At 38.5% G+C, this 20,985-nt stretch overlaps 1 protein-coding gene across 1 annotated transcript in view; it reads right to left on the bottom strand.

Annotated features, from left to right (window-relative positions):
• stau2 (staufen double-stranded RNA binding protein 2) overlaps positions 1 to 20,985 on the bottom strand; it is a 95,245-nt gene that overhangs the window by 24,429 nt on the left and 49,831 nt on the right. Inside the window, exons 12-13 of the mRNA XM_086065698.1 lie at positions 20,296 to 20,657; positions 8,089 to 8,202 (exon numbers count right to left, since the gene is read on the bottom strand). Of these exons, the coding sequence (XP_085921824.1) occupies positions 8,089 to 8,202; positions 20,296 to 20,657 (476 nt within the window). The remainder of the gene's footprint in view (positions 1 to 8,088; positions 8,203 to 20,295; positions 20,658 to 20,985) is intronic.

Here is a 20,985-nt window from a genome sequence, read left to right as displayed (position 1 = left end):
TTCTTAATAAAGTCTATGACCAGATCATTCAAGTAATATTATAAATGTTCATTAGCTCACTCTAATGAGAAGCAAGAAGTACAAAAAGTAATATTGTATTAACAAAATTCTACAATGTGACTTGTTCACTAATTTGTCACAAGGCGTAATATCGAAATTAACTTTTTGACCAATTTTCTACTTTAATTCTTGCAACACCATTTTACCTTCTTTGAGGCAGATAACTACATTAGCAGACCCCCAATCACAAATTGTATCATGACAACCTTGTGAAAAGGGAAATAGCGATAGCGAGAAATAAATAAAGAAAGCATGATATATATATATATATATATATATATATATATATATATATATATATATATATATATATATATATATATATATATATATATATATATATATATATATATATATATATATATATATATATAATATATATATATATATATATATATATATAAATAAATACAAAGATAGTAATAGATTACAAATCCTGAGGGGGAAATTATTATTATTAGTATTTCTCGGCTGATTTACCCTATAGTTGTGAGCAAGTATTGGAGTTACGGTAAACGTTAACTAGTGGCAGCAAACTTTGCACCTAGTGAATAATTCTTTAAAAAAGCCAATGTCTTCCCAGTTAAGTTTACACATAAAATAAAGAACATTACATATGCATTTAACCAAACCACATATCACAAGTTTGCTAGCTAACAGTACACACTTCAAAATCATAGACGAGCTAACAAAACTAGCATGAATGTTGTGGCAGTTATATCCATTAAAAGTAAAGGATATTACATAAAACGATACTCACTGGGATATATAAATTTCTATATCCGTTGCGAAAAACAACTAATATTGTTGCAACTTATTGAGTTGTGAAACTTTTCCACCTGTATTATGGTCCATCTGTATTTTGAATCCCCGACATCCACTAAAGTCACATTTGTATATTGAGAGGGAGGAATTTGAATAAGAGACACCATTCAGCTTACGTAATGCCAAATCAAAGCAGAAATATTAACATTTGCAGAGAAAAAGCTTAATACGTAGGTGGTAGAAAAGGTGTTTTCTCCACAGGTGACATACATCACACGTTGTCACTTGGAGATGGCAAAGCAAAGATTTGGCCCTTATCTTGGAGACCTTTTCAGCGAGTCCCACTATCACTCGGTGTCAAATGACATTAGTCTAATGAGGCAAAAGGCGCTACAGAGAGCGGTAGGTAGGTTGGCAGTTAAATGCCTGGCTGGCTTTAGCCTCCCATCGGGGTGATGATTAAAGGAAGGTGTGATGGCTAACAAAGCTTTATGTTAAATTTCTCTGTGTGGGAAATCACACATTGAGTAAAACACGGCTGATTGTTGCACGACTGCTGCCTAAACATCTTGCTCTTCTTGGCACAGAGGTGATAATGAATGTAACACTTTTGTTACCTTTACGCCATCACAGAGGTGTGGATGGTACAAAGCCAACAGAGAGGGAGAACAATTAATCGGCATACTCACATATGCTAAACTAAGTAAATAATAAATACGCTATTTGCACAAGGGAACACAAGTCACACCATTGGTAATACACAAATAAAACCACCGTTTATCACTTTGTACAAGAAGTTGTCAGTACCAATGACAAATGAAAGGTTGTGGATAACAACTCTGAGTTACACACTGCACCCTTGTACTTCGTTAAGGTTCGATCTGACAGCTGTTTTCAACACATTTTTGGGTCCGGATTTCAAAACTGATCTTAGTTACAGATCCTCGTTTTCTTTAAAAATATTAATTAACGTGCTTTTTCGATAAAGATGTAAAATATTGACATACAATAAAATGTGAAATAAACAGTATTGACTACAATGTTTATTGAGATAAACATTGTAAGATGTTGAGATGGAAAAATATCGGAATGTTTTGAATTTCCTGTTTATATGCAAGTGTCGAATTGAGAGTTGCCAAGACAAGTCTTCAGCTCAAGTTCCCATAGCTGACTTTACGTTGTTCTAGTTGACACTCCATCATAGTGTATCGACTGGTAGCACACCACATTCTGCTTTAACTGGTTCAACAATCCACAATACTGCACTATCAACAGAATGTGTAAGAGTCAGTGAGTCTATTATGACCATCGCTATTGCATATAAATGTATGGCAGCCTGCCAATTATGTTAAATGCCCTTAAGGGAATTTGAAAGAAAAATGTACAAAATCCTAAACTTGCCAGTTTTCCAGCAGCTTGAATTGTGCAAACCGTCATAGAAATGTTCCAAATAAAAATGACTAAATAAATAAATAAAAGATCTGGCTCAAGTTAATCTAAGTGTGTAACGTGTGTTTATTCACTTCCCCACGATGTCAACGCTTAATAGACATGCTAATGCATCCAAAGGGAGCTATCAACAAGTCTCCTAATGGGCAAGTTCATGTTTATTCTCTTCTCCCACTGGGGAAAAAAAGACTCACTTGAATCTCCCATTTTATCATCCGCTGTCTTAATCAATCTCTCGTATCCCCACTCAATCAATTTCACTCCACCTTTTTTTTTTCAAGTTCCCCCTCTCCCTTTTCTGAATCGGTAACCCATCTCCTTCCTCCTCCATCATTCTTTCACTGCTCCTATCCACTCCCTAATCTTCTGGCCTGAAGGGTGTTTCCTGAAGAGGGCATGTGTGCAGACATATGTGAGTGATGGATGGTGCAGCGCATGCATGACTTAGTTCCCACTTTGGAGGGTCTGACAGTGGAGGTCCTGGGTTAGGTGGTGCTTGCGAGGGAGGAGAGGTAACTAGCTTCTTTGAGGGAGTGCATGGGAGGCGTAGCTCTCACTCAGGGCCTGTGTGATGCGAGCTAATTACGATGAAGGATGGGAGCTGCCGCCTCCTACAATCTATGAGCTCGTTCGTTAAATTTAAACTCGACCATGCATTGCGGCAGGAAATTTGGAAGTAACAAAAAACAGGCTTTGTCCAAAGATTCATAATTCTTAAGTAAAAGTTGTAAGTCTGACAGGTCTGAACAGGGCTGGTGCGATTCGCCTCCGAGAATGAAATCAACTTATCAGTTTTGCAGATGGCTACTTGTTGGACATAACCTTCCGAAATAATTCAAATTTGAATAAATGTCAAATGTAACCTAAACCATATTTAAATGGTTATCATCAATAAATTGCACTCAACACTATTCAATAAATTTAATTTAAATTAAATTTATATAGTATATAACCCAAATTGGATCAAAAAGCTTCAAACTCAACTTTTTGGGTTATTCAGTTAACCTAAAAAAAGTTGGGTCAAATGAATAACTCACAAAACAACCCAAAAATCTGTTTGCTTTACGGGTTATTCCAGTAATTTAATTGTACCCAATATTTTGGGTTAAATAACTCAAAATGTTGGGTGCGTTCATTTTTTACCCAGTTCAATTAGGTTATTCAATTTACCCAAAAAGTTGGATCAAATGGATAACCCACAAAACAACCCCCAAAAATGGGTTGCTTTGTGGGTTATTCACAAAGCAACCAAAAATTAGGTTGCTTAAGTAAATAACAAAAAAAGTTGGGTCTTTTTTTATTTTTGACCCAGTTCAATTGGGTTATTCAATTTATCCCAAAATTGGGTCAAATGAATAAATAACCCACAAAACAACCCAACAGATTGGGTTCCTTTGTGGGTTATTTAATTTGATACAACGCTTTGGATTAAATAACTCAACAATTTGGGACAGTTGATTTTAGACCAAATTCAATTGGGTTATTCAAATAATCCAAAAAGTTGGGTCGAACAAATAAACCACAAAACAAACCAAAATTGGGTTCCTTTATTGGTTAATTTAATTGTACCCAACTTTTTGGGTTAAATAACTAAAAATATTGGCTGCTCAATTTTGACCCTGTTCAATTGAGTTATTCAATTTATCCAAAAAGTTCGGTCAAATGAATAAATAACCCCCCACAAGAACCGAACAGATTGGGTTACTTTGTGGGTTATTTAATTTGACCCAACGTTTTGGATTAAATAACTAAAAAAAATGTCAGTTCATTATTATTATAATTTGTTTTTTTACCAAATTCAATTTGGTTATTCAAATAACCCAAACATTTGGGTCAAACGAATAAACCACAAAACAACCCCCAAAACGTTGGGTCAAACGAATAAACTACAAAACAACTTCCAACATTAGGTTCCTTTGTGGATCATTAATTTTATTTGATTAATACCGAAAAGAGTTGGGTCGGTCCATTTTTTTTACCCAATTTGGGTTATTTTTGACCCAACCGTTTTTAGAGTGTTGCCGACAAAAAAAATCCCAAATTCAGGAAATACAGTCAACACAGCACAGAGACCGTTCTTTCGTCACATACAGTGATTTAGGATCCATCCAGGTGCATTTTTTTGGGCATATAAAGTGTAGACAGATAAGCAGGGAGGGGAGGCTGCCTGACAGCTGCCTGCCTGGTTGGGTAACACTTCAACGGGACCCCCTGAGAGGAGCCCGGCCTGGGGTAACGTCTGCGCTCCAGTCGGGAAGGAAGACATCAAACACGAGCTCACCTGCTGTTCTCCCGTGCTCCACGGGGGATCTGAGAAGACCATCGCAGCGGTCATCACACCAAGACTTCGGTCTCGCGGATAATCTGGTTGCTAACACACACCTTTATACCACTTAATCATCACTATTGCATCATCACTTGACCCATGTTAACACACCAAATAAGTAACAGTCATCTCAAGAGAACGTTAGCACAGCAAGATATGTTGTTCTAGTTGTACCGCATTACATGAAGGCATGACAGCAATTTTTCTTTTACCCACATACACCACATTCAACATGTCAAATGAAATCATCTCCAATTGCTCAAGTTGCAGAAAATGTGATCAGCCACAGCTGAAAATTTGAGAGACAGGACCCAGGGGACGGCGGTGGCTCAGCTGAGCACATTATTGCACGCAATGAGAAACCCGTACACACACATACACAGCGAGCGAGAGAGAGAGAGAGAGAGACTGGTGGGAGACAACAGTCAGCCCTGTCATTTTCGATTGCAGGCCGCTCATGTTGTGTCAGCGACACCTCACATACAGCCCAGTGGGCCTCAGCCCCCCTGGTGTCCCACTGCCGCCACTGACTGACTGCCAGAGACTTACTTCAGCTCTGGGGAACAAACACAGAAATGAGCCTTGGGGGGGAAAAAAGCTTAAAATGACATCAAAATATGACTGCTCGCCATGGGCTCTACCAATGTTGTTCTTAAAACTGATAAGAATGTTTGACAGACATTTGTTGAAACTTGATTCTGAAAGTATTCATAAGTGAAAAGTGAAAACTCTTGTCATAGCGTATTAAGTATTATAGTCGGCAACGTCTTCCCTCCGCACCTCTCCAGGCATGACCAATCAAACCAAGAATAATCAAACGTTTACATAAGTGTAACAGCTGAACCGATTAGTAATGCCTAGAAAGTGACATGTTTGGTGACTTTTACCTCGGGCCACTCGTAAGTCAAGGTACCAATGTAATGGAAATCCACAGACAGGCTGAATTTAAAAAAAACTTGTTGACGATATTTGGCTTTACGCAAACCTCCGTCAGTGTGGAGATTCCTTACAGGCTCACATGTGTTCGGCAGATGGTACCGAGCGGATGGCATACAAGGTCAGCAAGACTCGAGCTATGCAACTCTTTCTAATATACCCAAACAAATACTATCCCTTCAGGAATGTCTGCACAAAGCGAGGAATCACGGCATTCAAGCACAGTGTTGCCTTTGGCTGCCGATGCTTCTCTGTGCTCGATAAATAACAGTGCATTGTTAAAATGACATATCTGCTATTAATCAATAACCGTGGCCGCAGTTTTCACAATAATGGACAAATGTCTTGTACAAAGAAAAGCTTTTCTCCTAGAATGGGAAATCACGACAGATGCCATCAATAGCTGTGCATGTACATTATTTACATATAGTCTATACTGGTCATTATGCAGTTTGTGAGGCTCTGATTGGGGTACGAGCCCTCAAGTTCTTCCACACCAAACTCATTCAAGGAGGCTTCAACTAACTGTTCCGACAAAGTTGGAGGCAAAAATGAAGTAAAATGAATCATTAAGATTGGAAGGGATTGGTTGATTTACTAATGTATTTTGTCTGTACAATGTATACAAAATATGCCCGCATTCTAAACAGCAACCAAAGGCATATACTAGTATATAGTTTATCTCATGGAGGTCATGCTCAATCAGATTTACAATCTCTAATTGCGCAGGCAAAAGTGCAAAGTGTGTGATGGAAGTAGAGTGCATGCCAAGGCCAACATGTGACACGACAAAACAATTAATTGGCAAGTCAGAAAGATCGATGTGCATTCACACGGTGCCGGCCAAATTAGGGATTCCCTTATATAATCGAAATTGTATCGCAATTTTGATTTTGGCTTCTCTCGATCATTAAAACGTAATGATCAAAGATAAACAATGAATGTGCAGAACGCACATTCCCTACGTTGTGAAAAGACCCTGAATACACCATGTAGCTTGTAGCTAGCCTGCAGCGAATCAGTGCGATTCTGTCGTCCCTAAGCGTCCTTTTTACACATCGCGAGCCTAGCGCTAAAGCTAATGCAAGAGAATGGAAGATCTGATTCAAATGCTAACAGGAAGTTAGCATCAACTTCGGGAGTAATAGTCCTTCAAAAAACGAATATTCACACACAAACACTGTGGAAACACAGATAACAATACTCAAAAGCACAAAATCTTCCTAATGTGTGAAAAACGAGTTATTTTAATAAAATTCAGTCTCAACTTTCATCTGTTCTCATTGTAAGCATGTACACCACCCTGCCTTCATATAACTATGCATTATATATATATATATAAATGTATATATATATATATATATGGAAATAGTTTTGAACACCATCTTTATAAAAGTGTATCTCCATTATACATATACAGTACATGTACTTCCACTTTTACCAAAGTAAAATATCAATCCAATACTTTCTTGACACTGCGACATTTGTAGAAACATGTTTTCTCAGTCCCTTGTTAAAAGTTACGGTTTGTGGTTTGTCAGGAACTGTTCGTTACCGCCAGCCATTATTACATGCACATGTTCCAAAGCAGTCATTTGCTGTGTGTATTTCTGAAATGATTCTCTCTCTGGGGGGAAAAAAATGTCAATGTGACGATAAGCGAGAACCTGTTTTATTAGATTTAGTCAGCTCAACAGCCGCCGACCATCTTGGTAAATTGACCAAATCTATGGCGTCTTTAGGCTTACTTTGTTCAAGTGTCAATGTTTGGGGGGCTGCTGATGCTGACCCCTCATTGTTGAGTCCTTCCTTTGTGGCCGCACTCTTCACTGTACAGAGAAGAGGAAAAGAAAAGGACTTCCCTAACAGTCGGTCATGCCCCAGTGCTCCTGGCAACAACAGGTCCTGAGGACGCAGACCTGCCTGGCCTATATTGGCTCGGCTCTCCGTTAGTGGCGGCGGCGCTAGCCCCCTGTCAGCTGTCCCATTCAGACCCTTTATTAAAGCTTTGAAGACTGCCGAACAAAGGGGCGTCCTATGTTTAGATGATAGAATGTAAGCAAGTGGTTTTCTGCTTGGGCAACACAAGACAAAGAGTCTCATTTTTGAATACAAGGAGTAGGCGAGAGAGTGTTGCGGTGAGAAAACCAAAAAAGGAGGGAAAAAGTTGAAAGCACGCCACAAGTGGAGACGCTCAAAAATCTTAAATATATATAATAAATATCACTATTATTCTTACAGCTCTTGCTAAATAATAATAATAATAATAATAATAATAGAGATAAATAAGCAGTCAGGAAAATTGATGGATAGATGGATAATAATAATAATAGTAATAAAAATAATAACAATAATAAAAATTATATTTTAATAATAATAATAGAGAGGAATAAGCAGTCCGTAAAATGGATGGATGGATGGATAATAATAATAATATATTAATAGGCAGGAATAAACAGTCTGTAAAATGGATGGATGGATGGATAATAATAATAATAGGGATTATGAGCGGGTGCGTGTGGTCATAATGTTGCGAGTTTAGGTCAACATACCTGGTCATGGCTAGCTTGGAGGGTGCTCCCGGTGCCGTGGAAAGTCATTTGCACAGGCGAGAGGGTCAAATAGGTCACAAAGTCCTTGCCGCTCTGTGCATCACTGTACTGCACCTGGAACAGTTCAAAGACAAAGCAATGAACGAAGCGAGTGCACTGTTTGGCAGGAAAATGTGCTAACAATGTAGTCTTGCATTCCTAATCCGTCCATATCCATAGTACAAACATGGCAATGCTTTTAAGGGTGTATGTGGGTGGTTGACTGTGTGGTATGACATCACTGGCGACCCGTCATTATTGAAAGGTTAACTCAGCAGGCATGCCTGAATACGGTGCAATCAGGACTGTTATGACAGGATGCTCCTCTGGGAAAGGCTGCTCCTGAGATCCAAGTACTTTGGAAACACTGCCTGCTTCTCTGCCCGACTTCCCGATGAATTTTGCTTATCTGTTTTTGGTCTGTGTGCCCAGTAAAGCTGCAGGCATCTTAATAAAAGGCAGAATTAATGATGAGTGGAATGGATCTTTATTGTGATTGAACACAAGTACAGAGCAACAAAATTGACTTAACAGGCTCAAGAAACATGAAAAATAATGACCAACAGAGGGAGACAGGATGGAAAGGCCTGTTGGTACTCGCTTATTTAGTGCCCCAAAGATCTTAAATAAGAAGGGAAGACACGAGGGAAAAAAAGACAAGGCTTGAGGATTCAGAAAACTCAAAAACACACCAAGCAGCATAATCGTAGTCATACTTTGGCTACAAATGCATTTATTTATATGAGGGAAAGGACTGACTTGGGGTGAATAAAGAAAGGTAGAAAGGTATATATTTTTTGATTGTATTAAACATATCAACATTCATTATACACTTATAGGCAAAAAACAGTGGACAAACTGAGAAAAACAATCCCAGAAAACACGAAAAATATTTTGTCTTTTTTTTTTTTTTTAATCACTGCAAAAGAGAAATTGTGAATTTAATACATTTTATAAAATATAATAATCTGCGAGTGCCGAACTGCGAGAAAACAGGGTTTGTCTCTAGTTTCAAGTTGTAATATCACCATACACCACTAGATGGCTTAGTTGCTCTTACTGGGTCTTATACTGCCCTATACTACATTGTGCTGTCGGGCGAATAATTTTTTTTGCGTATTTGGAATAATAATAATATTTTGAGTGAGTTGATTTTTCTTTTCTCTTTTTTTTTTTTAGGTACAAAATGAGTTGGTATGCTTTTCTGCCATTTTGTGCCATCCTTGAATGTTTTTTTTTTTTTCATCAGGTCCAGAAAATGAAAAAAAAAACACAGTTTGGCTTTAGCCCCAGATGCTAGCTAGCTAAAGCCAAACTGTGGGATGCTAGCTTCCATGGTGCTTGTTTACCTGCTAGGGAGCTAGCTAGCATCAACTGTTAACGCCAAACTGTGGCAGGGTTTTTACTTTCTGGACATGGATTTGCCACCTCTGTGATGCATCAGGTTAGGAAGTGTGTGGTCCTATGTGCTCCCCCCCCAGTAGTAGAAAGTGTGGCCCTCTCCAGCGTACAAGTTGCCCATCCCTTCCCTACATTAATATCAAAAACATCTGTAGCACACACACACACACACACACACAAAGATTTAGATGCATTGCGTGCATATTTGTTTATATTTTAACTGGCTTGAGAATAAAAATGTATTACCACCTTCCGTCAAGAACACCCCCTCCATACAAGTGGGTGTACTGTATATAATCCGTGCCTGAAGGATTCCAGAGGAATTTGTGTGTGATTGAGCTGAGTGAGCCTAAGTGGAAAAGTGTGCACCCTGAATGACATACCGTCATTTACGCAAGAAGACACACGAGCTCATTAGAACATGAAGAAATACTTGAGCTGTGAGATGGGGAGCGATGTAATGCACCGGACACGAGACAGGCCATAGCAGCTACACCTGCATGCATGAGTGTGCAGACACATGCAGACGGGCCAAGAGTGCTAAACCGTGGAATGCTATCTGGTGAGTGCACGAGTCATGAATACTGTAACGCGGGGCTGCAGAAAAAAAAAGACTCTTCTGACAGGTTGACGTGATAAAATGTTCTGGCTTCTTGAGGAGAACAGATAAGGGAGACTTTAAATGTATACATTCTATCTTGTATTGCATGGTTAAAGCCATTTGAAAGCATCATTTTAGATGGATAAACAGCGTAGAAATACCGTTTTTTGCTCGGAAAATGCTAAAAATGGACTGAGATGTAGGTTCAACTTTTTTGTTTAACCTTACTATTAGATTGTAATTAGGCTTTACACCACGGGTGTCAAACTCATTCTAATGCAGGGGTACCTTTCACCCAAATTTGATCTCAAGTGGGCCAGACCAGTATGTCCTTGACCCAATAAGTTATAAAATATCGTAGGTCAAAAATGGCATTATTATTATTATTATTATTATTTTTTGGTTCAAATAATTAAAAGCACATTTTGAAAACATTTCTATGTGTTATCTTATTGCAGCGTAATCAGAAATTTGCAAAATTGTTGCATCAACTGTATTCTAACAGCCAAATTTCAGTCATTTAAATGGTCGTCAGTACGCCCTCACGCGGACAAAATTAGCAACAACAGTTAATTTGAGTGAAAAACAGCAGTTTGTATTATGTCCTCGTGGGCCAGATTGGACCCCCTGGTGGGCCGGTTCTGGCCCGCAGGCCGTATATTTGGTATCCCTGCTTTAAACGATCAGGATTTTTCAGCCGGTCACCGACCAGAGCTTGAAAAGAAAACCAACAAAAAAAAAGGTAACAGATTTTATCAAAAGATGAAACAATATATCGATTTATAAAACTTTTGCATTTACTCCGCCGCCTTTACGGGTGACAGGGACTGGCCTGGTCCACGAATAGCGAAAACCCGCATACAATTGACGGCAAGTGAAATCGACGGGGAAAAAATAAACCATAATTGTTAAATATAACTTAAATAAATAATATGTATTTCGTGGAGCTGATCAATGATCTCATTGATCGATCTGGGAAATTAAGACATTATAGCCGATTTTGCCTAAAATGCAAAATATCGTTCGAACCTGATCCAGTGGATCAGATCGATGTAAATCAAATTGTAATCATCAGGTTTTTTTTCTTCTTCTTTCTGCCCACCTTTCACAAATCCTGAAGCTCTCCATTTCCCGTGTTTTTTGTCAGCACTATTTGGCTCGTTAAATGAATTTAATCTGGGAAGATTACTGTTGTGGGTCCATAGTGCCAACTGACACTGACGTGATGTTCGACTGTATAAATACACATCACATGGCTCCAAGCAGCAGCCAAATTCTGGATTTAGAAAACAGCAAAACTTGGCAGGTCACCAACCATCACCTGGAGGTCTTTTCACGGTGGCTTGGTGACGGAATAGTTTGAAGCGTCTGATCACTTGAAGGCCCGCGTCGGATATGTCAGGATGAGGCACCATGGCATCGTCTTATTTGTAATCATTTGGTCAAAAGGGAACTAACGAGCATCAACAACAAACTAGTCTATTCTGTGCTGGGGTGCATGTTCGGAGGCATCTGTGAGTGCACGCATTCTAAACAGGCCTAACTAATCATCCCAGGTCCCAGGCTCTAATCCACTTCCTTTACAAACAAAAGGAGGAGGAGAGTTACGCAAGGCCTGCGATTGATCGGCAGCACTAATGTGGAACGACCTCTGACATTTGGCCTCAAAAGCTGGCTCCACCTCAAATGCTCCTTTTCCCTCTCAAGAGCATGCAGGAAATGAAATGCGATGACAGTGCCCATGCGGCAAACATGTACACTATATTAATTGCGCTGATATGCACATGGAAACCCGAGTCCATTCATCATATGGATGTAAGACTAATGGCTACACTCCAGAGAAAGCAGCTGGGGCAAACCGAGCAGAGTTGAGATAAAAAGAAATATCTTTGGACGATACAATAATAAACGAGGCCTCTCACTGGAGGAATGCTGTCATTATTGGTGAGAAGCAATTAGAGGTCCGAGCCGAGCCACTTCAGAGGAGACCCCGGGGGTCAAGAGTGTTTTAAGCACACTGTTAATATACCTTTCACTATGCCTAATGGTGGCAGTTTAAGGGTAAACACAGCTGGTAGTTGAGTAGAAAAGTAAATAAAAAAATTAAATAAAAAAGTCAATTAAGTAAGACTACTGATACCGATACTACTGATACAATAAAAAAAGAAAGGAAACAGAAAAGAAACAATTAAAGAAATGCTGATATATGCCAATATATTATTTTTCCTTAAAATTGCAGGGAATTAATAGCAATTCTCTATATTTCTAATTTCTAGTTTCTGATTGGTATTTGCGTGATACCGATATGGTATCGGTACTCACCCATCCCTAGGGGATTGAAGCACACTGTTAATATACCTTTCACTATGTCTAATGGTGGCAGTTGAGGGTAAACACAGCTGGTACTTGAGGAAAAAAGTTAAACTAAAAAAAATGTAAATTAAGTAAAACTACCGATACTGATACTACGACAAAAAAGAGGAAACAAACAATTAAAGAAATATCCCCAAATAGCATTTTTTCCCTTAAAATTGCAGGGAATTAATATACATTTTTTACATCTGTAATTTCTAGTTCCTAATTGGTATCTGCCCGATACCAATATGGTATCGGTACTCGCCCATCCCTAGCGGATGTGCTCTGTGATGCAATGACCACCAGTCCAGGGTGTACCCAGTCTCGCACCCAAATCGGATATAAACCATAAGGATTAGCGCAATAAAAAATGGAAGATTAACATCAGTTGATGACTTTTATATGTCGGTGTGCTCGTTCTCACGTTATCGTCTTCATTCGCTGACAGATTCTGACTGGCAGCACTAAAAGGCGGCTGGGTGGTTGTTGACTGCGCCAAATCAAACCACGGTGCGACAATTTGTGATTCCATTAAGAGTTTAAACACGCAGAGTGATGGCGGAGGTGGCAGCGCTCCAAGATGGACGCCGACCAGCCTCCCAATGAGCTGCGCTGACGTCTGGCTGATGGCAGCCAACCACAACATACGTTTGTTTGAGCTAGGGGAAGATGAAATTTGGGGGTCATCCCACTTAGTGTGAAAAAAAATAACATTAAATATGGTAGATTAAAAGTGGTTAGCTCAATAAAGCTGAAATATTGTTTACTTATGTGTTGTTGCTACCCCATTGTTGGCATTTTGGGGTATGTATGCATGCCGTTGTTCAATAAATGTAAACACGGTTATATCAAATATGGCTAACTTGAAAATGTACATAAACACGCAGTTTTAATTTTTTTTTATTGAGCACTTAAAGGGGAAGTCAATCCCTAAAATGTTGAGGGCAATATTATGTTCTATGCAGCCTCACTGGTCTAAATATGGTATTGTAATTAATATTGCGGACCAATCACAGCTCACCTGTTTTCTGAAGCTGAGCTGTGATTGGTTGTTACCTGAGACCTGAGCAACATTGATGTCATCTTCAGTTGAGAGGAAGTGGCAAAATGGCCACCCCCTAAAATGGATAATAACGGCTGGATTTTGCTTCATAACACTTATTCCACAAATGTAATATTAATCAGAATGTCATGTTTAGACTAGTGAGGTCACATATAACATATTATAGTCAAGAAATGTTTATGGTTGACTTCCCCTTTAAGACTAGGGATCAGCCAATTATCGGCCGGGCGGATTATCAACGCCGATACATAGAATTTTGACAAATATCAACATTGGCCTTAAATTATTATAATTTTTTTTTGTGGCTTTTTTTCTACCAGTAAGATCAATTTAAAACTGTTAACTTCAGGGAACAATTTAAATGTTTTAGTTATTTTCATAAAATATGGTGCTGACCGTGGGAAATCTGCACATTCAGTTTTTGTTAGAAATTACAGCAAAAATAAGTGAAAAAAATCACTCCAACTAAAAAACAAACAAATCAAACCAATAAGGATGATGAAAGCAAGCCTTTGTGATTTAATGCTTGGTGTTGCTCACTAAAAAGCAATCCAATGACTCAGTCCAGGCCGTTTTTAGGAGTCCTTCCTAATTTACAATTGAGATCTTTTATCTACTGGAGTTTCCGCTGGTTGCTTGGTCATGATGGTTTTGGCTGAGGAATTTTATAGTGAGTTTGGAACACATACTCATGCATGACACTGCACTAATCAGTTCTTGGTGGAACATTAGGTGAAGTTAGTAGGAAAAGAAAACAAAGGATTAAAGCCATTAATCATAATGTTGCCTTCTTTTTATGGCTGGTCTTGTTTTAGGTCCAGAAAGATTGGGCACAGACAACAGTTATTATTCATCCAATCATTCAATTATCATGAAAGTGCTTGCGGGGAATGTTTGCAGAGCAAATTAATTCTGGTGAAATAATGCAAGCCAGAAGCGAGCACGTGGCTTAGTGTGTGGACATAATGACAAACAAAAGAGAAAATCAAATGGATTCGAAGTGCCAGGTTGAAAATGGACGTGGACGAAACACGATGAATACGAGAACAAAGGCAGGACAGAAATGACGCAAAATGCTGTTCTGGCGTTTTTTTTGTTTTTGTTTTTAAATGTTTGCAAATGGGCTTGATTGTGGCGTAAAAACATCATCACTCAGTTTTTCCACACGTACACACACAAGGCCACCATGTCGGCAACACGACGGCACACTCAGCCAACAGCGCATTAACTGTCTGATTTATATCACAGACAAAAGTTGTTTTCAAAGATTGCTATTCAGAGAAAAAATGCTACACTGCGCAGCTGGAAGCCATCACCTACTAATGGGCTAGGATAAGCCCTCTTTCCAAAATGTATTTTCTAAAACAATTCCCAAAGTAAACAGAGAGACGAGGAGTGAGGTGATGACATGGAGGGTGCTGTTCTCGAGTCTTCGGACAAGATCAGTCGTTTGGTGTTGATACAGAGAAATGAGAGGCGGCCTTGGAGATCAGGAACTTCACCATTTGAAGCGGTTTCTCAACACGGCCAAAGAAGGAAGCGGAGGGACAGAAGAACAAATGTGTGAGAGAAATCCTGGAAGCGCACTCAATTGCTATCAAACAAGCCACACGCCAGGGATGTGTTTGGATTCTTACGTGCTTTTCTCCCACCCTTGCAGTCAACTTAACAAGCGGGCCTCAGAACTGATCGCTATCTGGGTTGGGTTATTACTGATGGATGGCGCAGGTGGAAAGATGATGTGATCCGTTCGGAGACTCACCGGGAGTGTCACGGAACAATATGTTGATCCATAGAGGATAACAGGGAGGATGTCATCCACTATAGATGATATATCTAAAAAGTTCATATCCGTTTTCAACTAAGTGCCAATAGTGTGGTCCACCTGAATTTGAGATTCTCCAAATGGGGATCCTGAACAATTGCGGTCCAAATTCACATAAAGCTCACATACGCTAAAACAAGAGAAAGTTGTTTTGGGTAATATTCAATAGTTTGATCTGCCAGTTTGATGAGATAAAGGTAATGAAAACCAAACAACAAAGGAGTCACCTATGCCTAAAACTAGTGGGGTTTCCATCCAAATGTTTCCAATTTGAAAGGAAATTTACTGAAAATGTGCAAAACGTACATTCGACTTATGCCCGTTTCCATCTGATCTTCTTTTGCGAATATTGAGAGGGGACTCCGCCGCTGTAGGTGGCAGTATACAACCCAGAGATGTGCTCCAGCAGTAATTTCAAAGAAGAAAAACAGGAAGCAACTGCACCGTGCGATGATGTCGTATGAGTTTGCTTTTGTAATTCTTGATAAACCGTAGCGTTTCTTTGCTGTTTTCTATCTAAAATTGCATTCATATTGGCTTCTTTATTTAATCCCCAAAAAGATTTCTGTTTCGTCGTCCCTCCAAACATACCTTACTTTATCGTCCACCATTGCTTTGGGACAACAAACGTACGTGTGACGGAATAAACGTGCGTCATGTATGCGGTCTTGTCAGTGTTTGTTCGCAAAACCTGATTCCATAGCCAAAATTTGCATTTACACTTCACAATCCAGCCCCTCTAAGTCTAAAAACTTTTTGCAAATTTTGGGCCCCTTTTTTTTATTCTAGCGTTTCTATTCAGTTTTATTTTGGAATTTATTGAATATTCGAATAAAAAATGGATGGATGGAAACCGCACTGATGATGTGATTTGCTGATAAATTTGCACTGTCTTGAAGGAAAAAAAATGGCACCATTGGGGACCAACAGGTCTGTTCTAAAAATAGCAGAATATAATATTAACATTTCTTTATTGAAACTTAACATGGTACATGTTTGTTCTGTAACAAATATTCTACATTTTGGTTAAAAAATATAGATTGTGTTCAATGGGGAAAAAATCTGTCTTTATGCAACCAAAATATTTTTATTTGATAGTTGTTGTTTTTTTTGGGAGCTATAACTTTATTACCCTGATCCACAATATTTTTGCAAAATCTAATATTGGCCCATGCCTAGTGACCCCCTATGAAAAACTATCATGCCAAAGCTATTTTCCATTACTAAAGTCAACGCAAGAGAGTTGTAATTCATAATTGATGCTGAAAGAAGGAAAGTTTGCACCTGCCAGTTACTTGTTATATTGTTTATTGCATGACATCGCTGTGCTATTTACTGGCAGGGCCACAGCCTGTCATAAACAATTCATTTTATTAAAGCTAATAATAGCAACCTATTTTTCTCTATTACACAGACTCCTGGGGCTACGTCAGAGGTCAGCATCATTCAACTAAAAACTCGCTTTACATCACTGTATTAAAGGTAATCAGGCATGCAAAGTGCTGTAGCTTGTTTGTTTTTTGTTAAAAAAAAACAACAACACATAATTACGCAAATGTTTCTGAAAATACCACAATGAAGTAACACAGCTGAAACACCACAAAAATATATAAAGACCACCATTTTTTTTTTGTTTAATTTGATATGGTCAGTTAAGTAGTAATTTATCTGTTGTGTTGAGGTGACTGAAAAAAAAAAAAAAGTATGGCTCAGTGTGGTTCTAATAGGGATAGACCGATTATCAGCCAGGGCGATTATCGGTGTCGATATTTGGCATTTTGACAAATAATCAACATCTGCCTTTTTACGAATCTGAAAGCCATTTAAGCTAGTATCTCACTGAGGGTTGAATGCTTGCAAATGTAGCAAATTTAGGGTTTTCCTCAGGGATTTGTAAGATGGTCACAGATAGTTTTTACTTGTCACAAAGACATTTCGAACATATTCAAACAATTTTTGACTGTCTGTGAAGATCTTTTGAAACCTTTTACAAACTCTGACTAATACCCCAAATTACCTACATTCGCATGCATTTCTCGCTCAGTAAGACACAGGGGACTTTATGGATTTATTTAAATTTCCATTTTATAAAAAATTATGCTGACACTGGGAAATTTTTAATTTAAAAAATTAAAATAAATTAAGAAATTATTTTGAAAAACTATATTTACGTAAAAACCTTTATTATTAATAGTAATAGTAGTAATAATAATAATAATAATACTTTATATGCTTAAAATTAAAAGAAAAAATACTTTTTAAAAATGTTGATGCTAATATTTTCTCTTTTACTGCAATTTAATATCGGCTTGAAATATCGGTTATCGCTCTCCTTGACGCCTAATAATCAGGATCAGCCTTGAAAAAAAACGTAGCGGCCTATCACTAGGTTCTAAACCACTATGACACAAACCCTAATAAAAAACATGAAGCTAAATTGATCCTTCTGCATCAAAACAACTGAGTTGTTTAAGACATTCTTATTCCTATTTTTACTATAAATATAAATTTTAAGTTTATATAGTAATTATAAGGGGACCATATATAAAGGAGATTTCATCTCTTGGCGTTGTACATTTACATACATACATAAATACTTTAACTAGCCAATGATAAGAAGGCACCAAATGTGATACTACAACTTCATTCGTTGCAATTCAATGACAGAAATAAATACTCACTACTTTTCCATTATTAATAGATTGTCCATATCAAACTGTGTCATTTATTATAAAATGAGCTACAGGTTCATAAAGTGAAGTGGTTGCAGTGGATGATGGCGCTATTAAGTCATATTATGGCATCGGAAATGTCAAAGACTTTAACGTATTCAAATGACAACTAGCAGCGATATGGGACAATTAAACTGTCGGTGTAAGAGAGAGAGAGAAAAAAAAAAGATATCTGCAGAATTTCTTGGTCCATGTGTTGTCTATTACTGCTAGCCTCTTTGTTTCTGTCCTACTTCCAGCACACATACCCGTGGTGCCAACAACACGCCAGCCAAATTAATAGGAAATACACACAAACACAAACACACTGGCTCAAGTGCCAGCATACTTGCTCCAAGCTGGCGCGAGTACAACGCCACACTGTTGCTCATCCAGTTCTGTGCTTCTATCGGAGGCTTAAATCAAAAGTAGGGCCTAGCAGGTACACAGCCTTGCCTTTGTCTTGGGAGCTGGGCGAGTGAAATACACACTTGCTAGCCCAATGTGCTCACTTTTAAGTTTCTTTCATTACATTATTGACATAGGTGGCAAATCTAGGTCCAGAAAGTAAAAACCCTGCCACAGTTTGGCTTTAGCACCAGGTGCTAGCTAGCTAGCTCCCTAGCTAGCTCCCCGGCTCGTTTAGAGTCTAGGGAGCTAGCTAGCTAGCACCTGGTGCTAAAGCCAAACAGTGGCAGGGTTTTTACTTTCTGGACCCAGATTTGCCACATCAGATTATTGAGTGGATACCATCATTATGTTACAATAAGACAAAGATGTTATCACACTCACCGACAATGTGACATAAAGTAACGTCCGCATCATGTAGATTGTAGAATCAAGTGAGGTGCTTTTTTTTTTGTATACATCACATATTACAATCCCTGGGATTCGATCAAACCCGGGCTAAGAAGAATCATTACAATCCATGATCTAAATCATCCGCTCTGTGTTGCCTGCATGTTTCAATTACAGCCTGGCTCAGAAATATGCTCATATTCTGATGTGTTTATTTCCTCACATTAATGCATGGAGGAGTCCATGGAGAAGTCCTATGTCAATAATGCAGATTAGGGCTTGTGCATTCAGAGTTGACACACACGCGCACACAAAGGCTTATTCTGACTTTTCAATTCCACTAAACAGAACCTGCTGTGTGCATGTGTGCGTTTGTGCATACATGCTACTCTCTCAGGTTACACACAGACAGGAAGGCTCAGAGAAATAATGGCCTATAAGAATTATGGAGGACCAAAAATGCCAAAATAAATAAATAAAAGTGAAAATAGAAACTGATATAGAAAAATTATAATCCAAAAATTAAATATCAAAAAATAAATATAAACAGAAATAAAAACAACAAAATAATAAAAAATAAACGAGATTTCAAAAAATAAAAATGTGGAAATAAAAACAAAAATAATTATATAAATAGAATTAAATGGCAATTAATAAGAACGATCTGCTTTCATATTTATTTTATGCTGCGGACGCTGTCAGCGTGAAATGCGTCATGAAATGTTATTCAAATGAGGGGGTAGTCTTAAGTGTGTCTTGGGTTGAACTATTCGCCTGTTGTTTGATCGACATGTCAGTCTATGTCGGATTCGGCCCGTTCCACAGCATGGGAGAATTCACACACACGAAAAAAACAATGGACGGACCTTGTTGTTCACAGGAACTTGTGTGAAGTTGTCGAGCAACTCAAGTCGCAACTTGTGGTGACAGTGGACAAGATAGTCGTCCATTGCTGCAGCACTCCATGTAAGCCATTGAGAATTCCCTGTTCGCCGACCTGCTCCCTCCACCATCAAAACTTTCCAAAGGCAATTTGCAAAATATGAGAGCAAAGCCATTTTATTTGATTGATTGATATATTTATTTATATATTTATTTTTGTATTTATTTTTACATTTATTTATTATATTTATTATGTATTTATTTTTTTATGTATGTATGTATATATGTTTTGTTGTTTTTAATTCCAATTTATATTTATTTATTTGTATTTAATTTTTGAATTATATTTTTATATCCATTTTTATTTATTTATTTTTGGCCCTCCATAAAGAACCCTTAGCTAAGCAGGCTGTTTTTACAGTTTTTTTTCTTTTTTCAAAATGATAAAAAAAACATCTGCAGCAATTATCTTACTATTACCATATAAGCCAGCAAGCAGTGCAACACTTCAGTTTGGCTTTTTGAAGCTTACCTGGAATCCCTGGATGCGAGCCAGGTAGTCCAGCTGCTGTGCGGGTTGCACCGAGACACCACAGGCCAAGGGCGGACTCTTCCCCTTTCCTGACAGCGTGGCGTCTGCCATGGATGACTGGCCGTTTAGCAGCAGCTCCCTGGCCATGGTGGCTGTTGGGCTGGGAGTAGGGGATGGACTGCTGAAGTATGGAGTGTGTCCTGGGGGTAGCGGGGTGGCGCAGGTACCCATGTCTTTGGAGGCCATGTAGTTAATGGAGCCGCCGCTGCTGCCGTTGGGGCCTGGGGAGCCGCCGCCCTGCTTTCTGCTGGCTTCCATCTCCTGGTAGACATCAGGACTGAGGTGGAGCAGACCTTTTTGGGCTGAGAGGGTTGAGAGAGATGTCAAGTATTGTCATGCTGTTTATAGAAAGAGTTTTATTATTAGTCTAAATTTGAGAGCTCATTATAGCTGCACCATAACAGAAAAATATGCAGCATCCACTACTTTGAGATTTACTTTCTTCTACCTTTCGTTTTTTTTTCATACTTCATTTTTCACACATTTTTAGACTTTTCTGCCTTTCTGTTAAATTTCTGACATTTTTATTGACATATAATGGTCATTTTCTACATTTCCTTTTTTGAACATTTGTTCTGCCTTTTTAACTCTTTGACTGCCAGACGTTTTCAGAAAAGGGATGCCGCCAGT

The sequence above is a fragment of the Leptonotus elevatus genome, chromosome 21, assembly GCF_054856555.1.
Source record: "Leptonotus elevatus isolate MCC_2025b chromosome 21, RoL_Lele_1.0, whole genome shotgun sequence".
NCBI lineage: Eukaryota > Metazoa > Chordata > Actinopteri > Syngnathiformes > Syngnathidae > Leptonotus > Leptonotus elevatus.
Note: the sequence above shows the minus strand (reverse complement) of the source record. Positions and strands in the feature narration are given on the sequence as shown.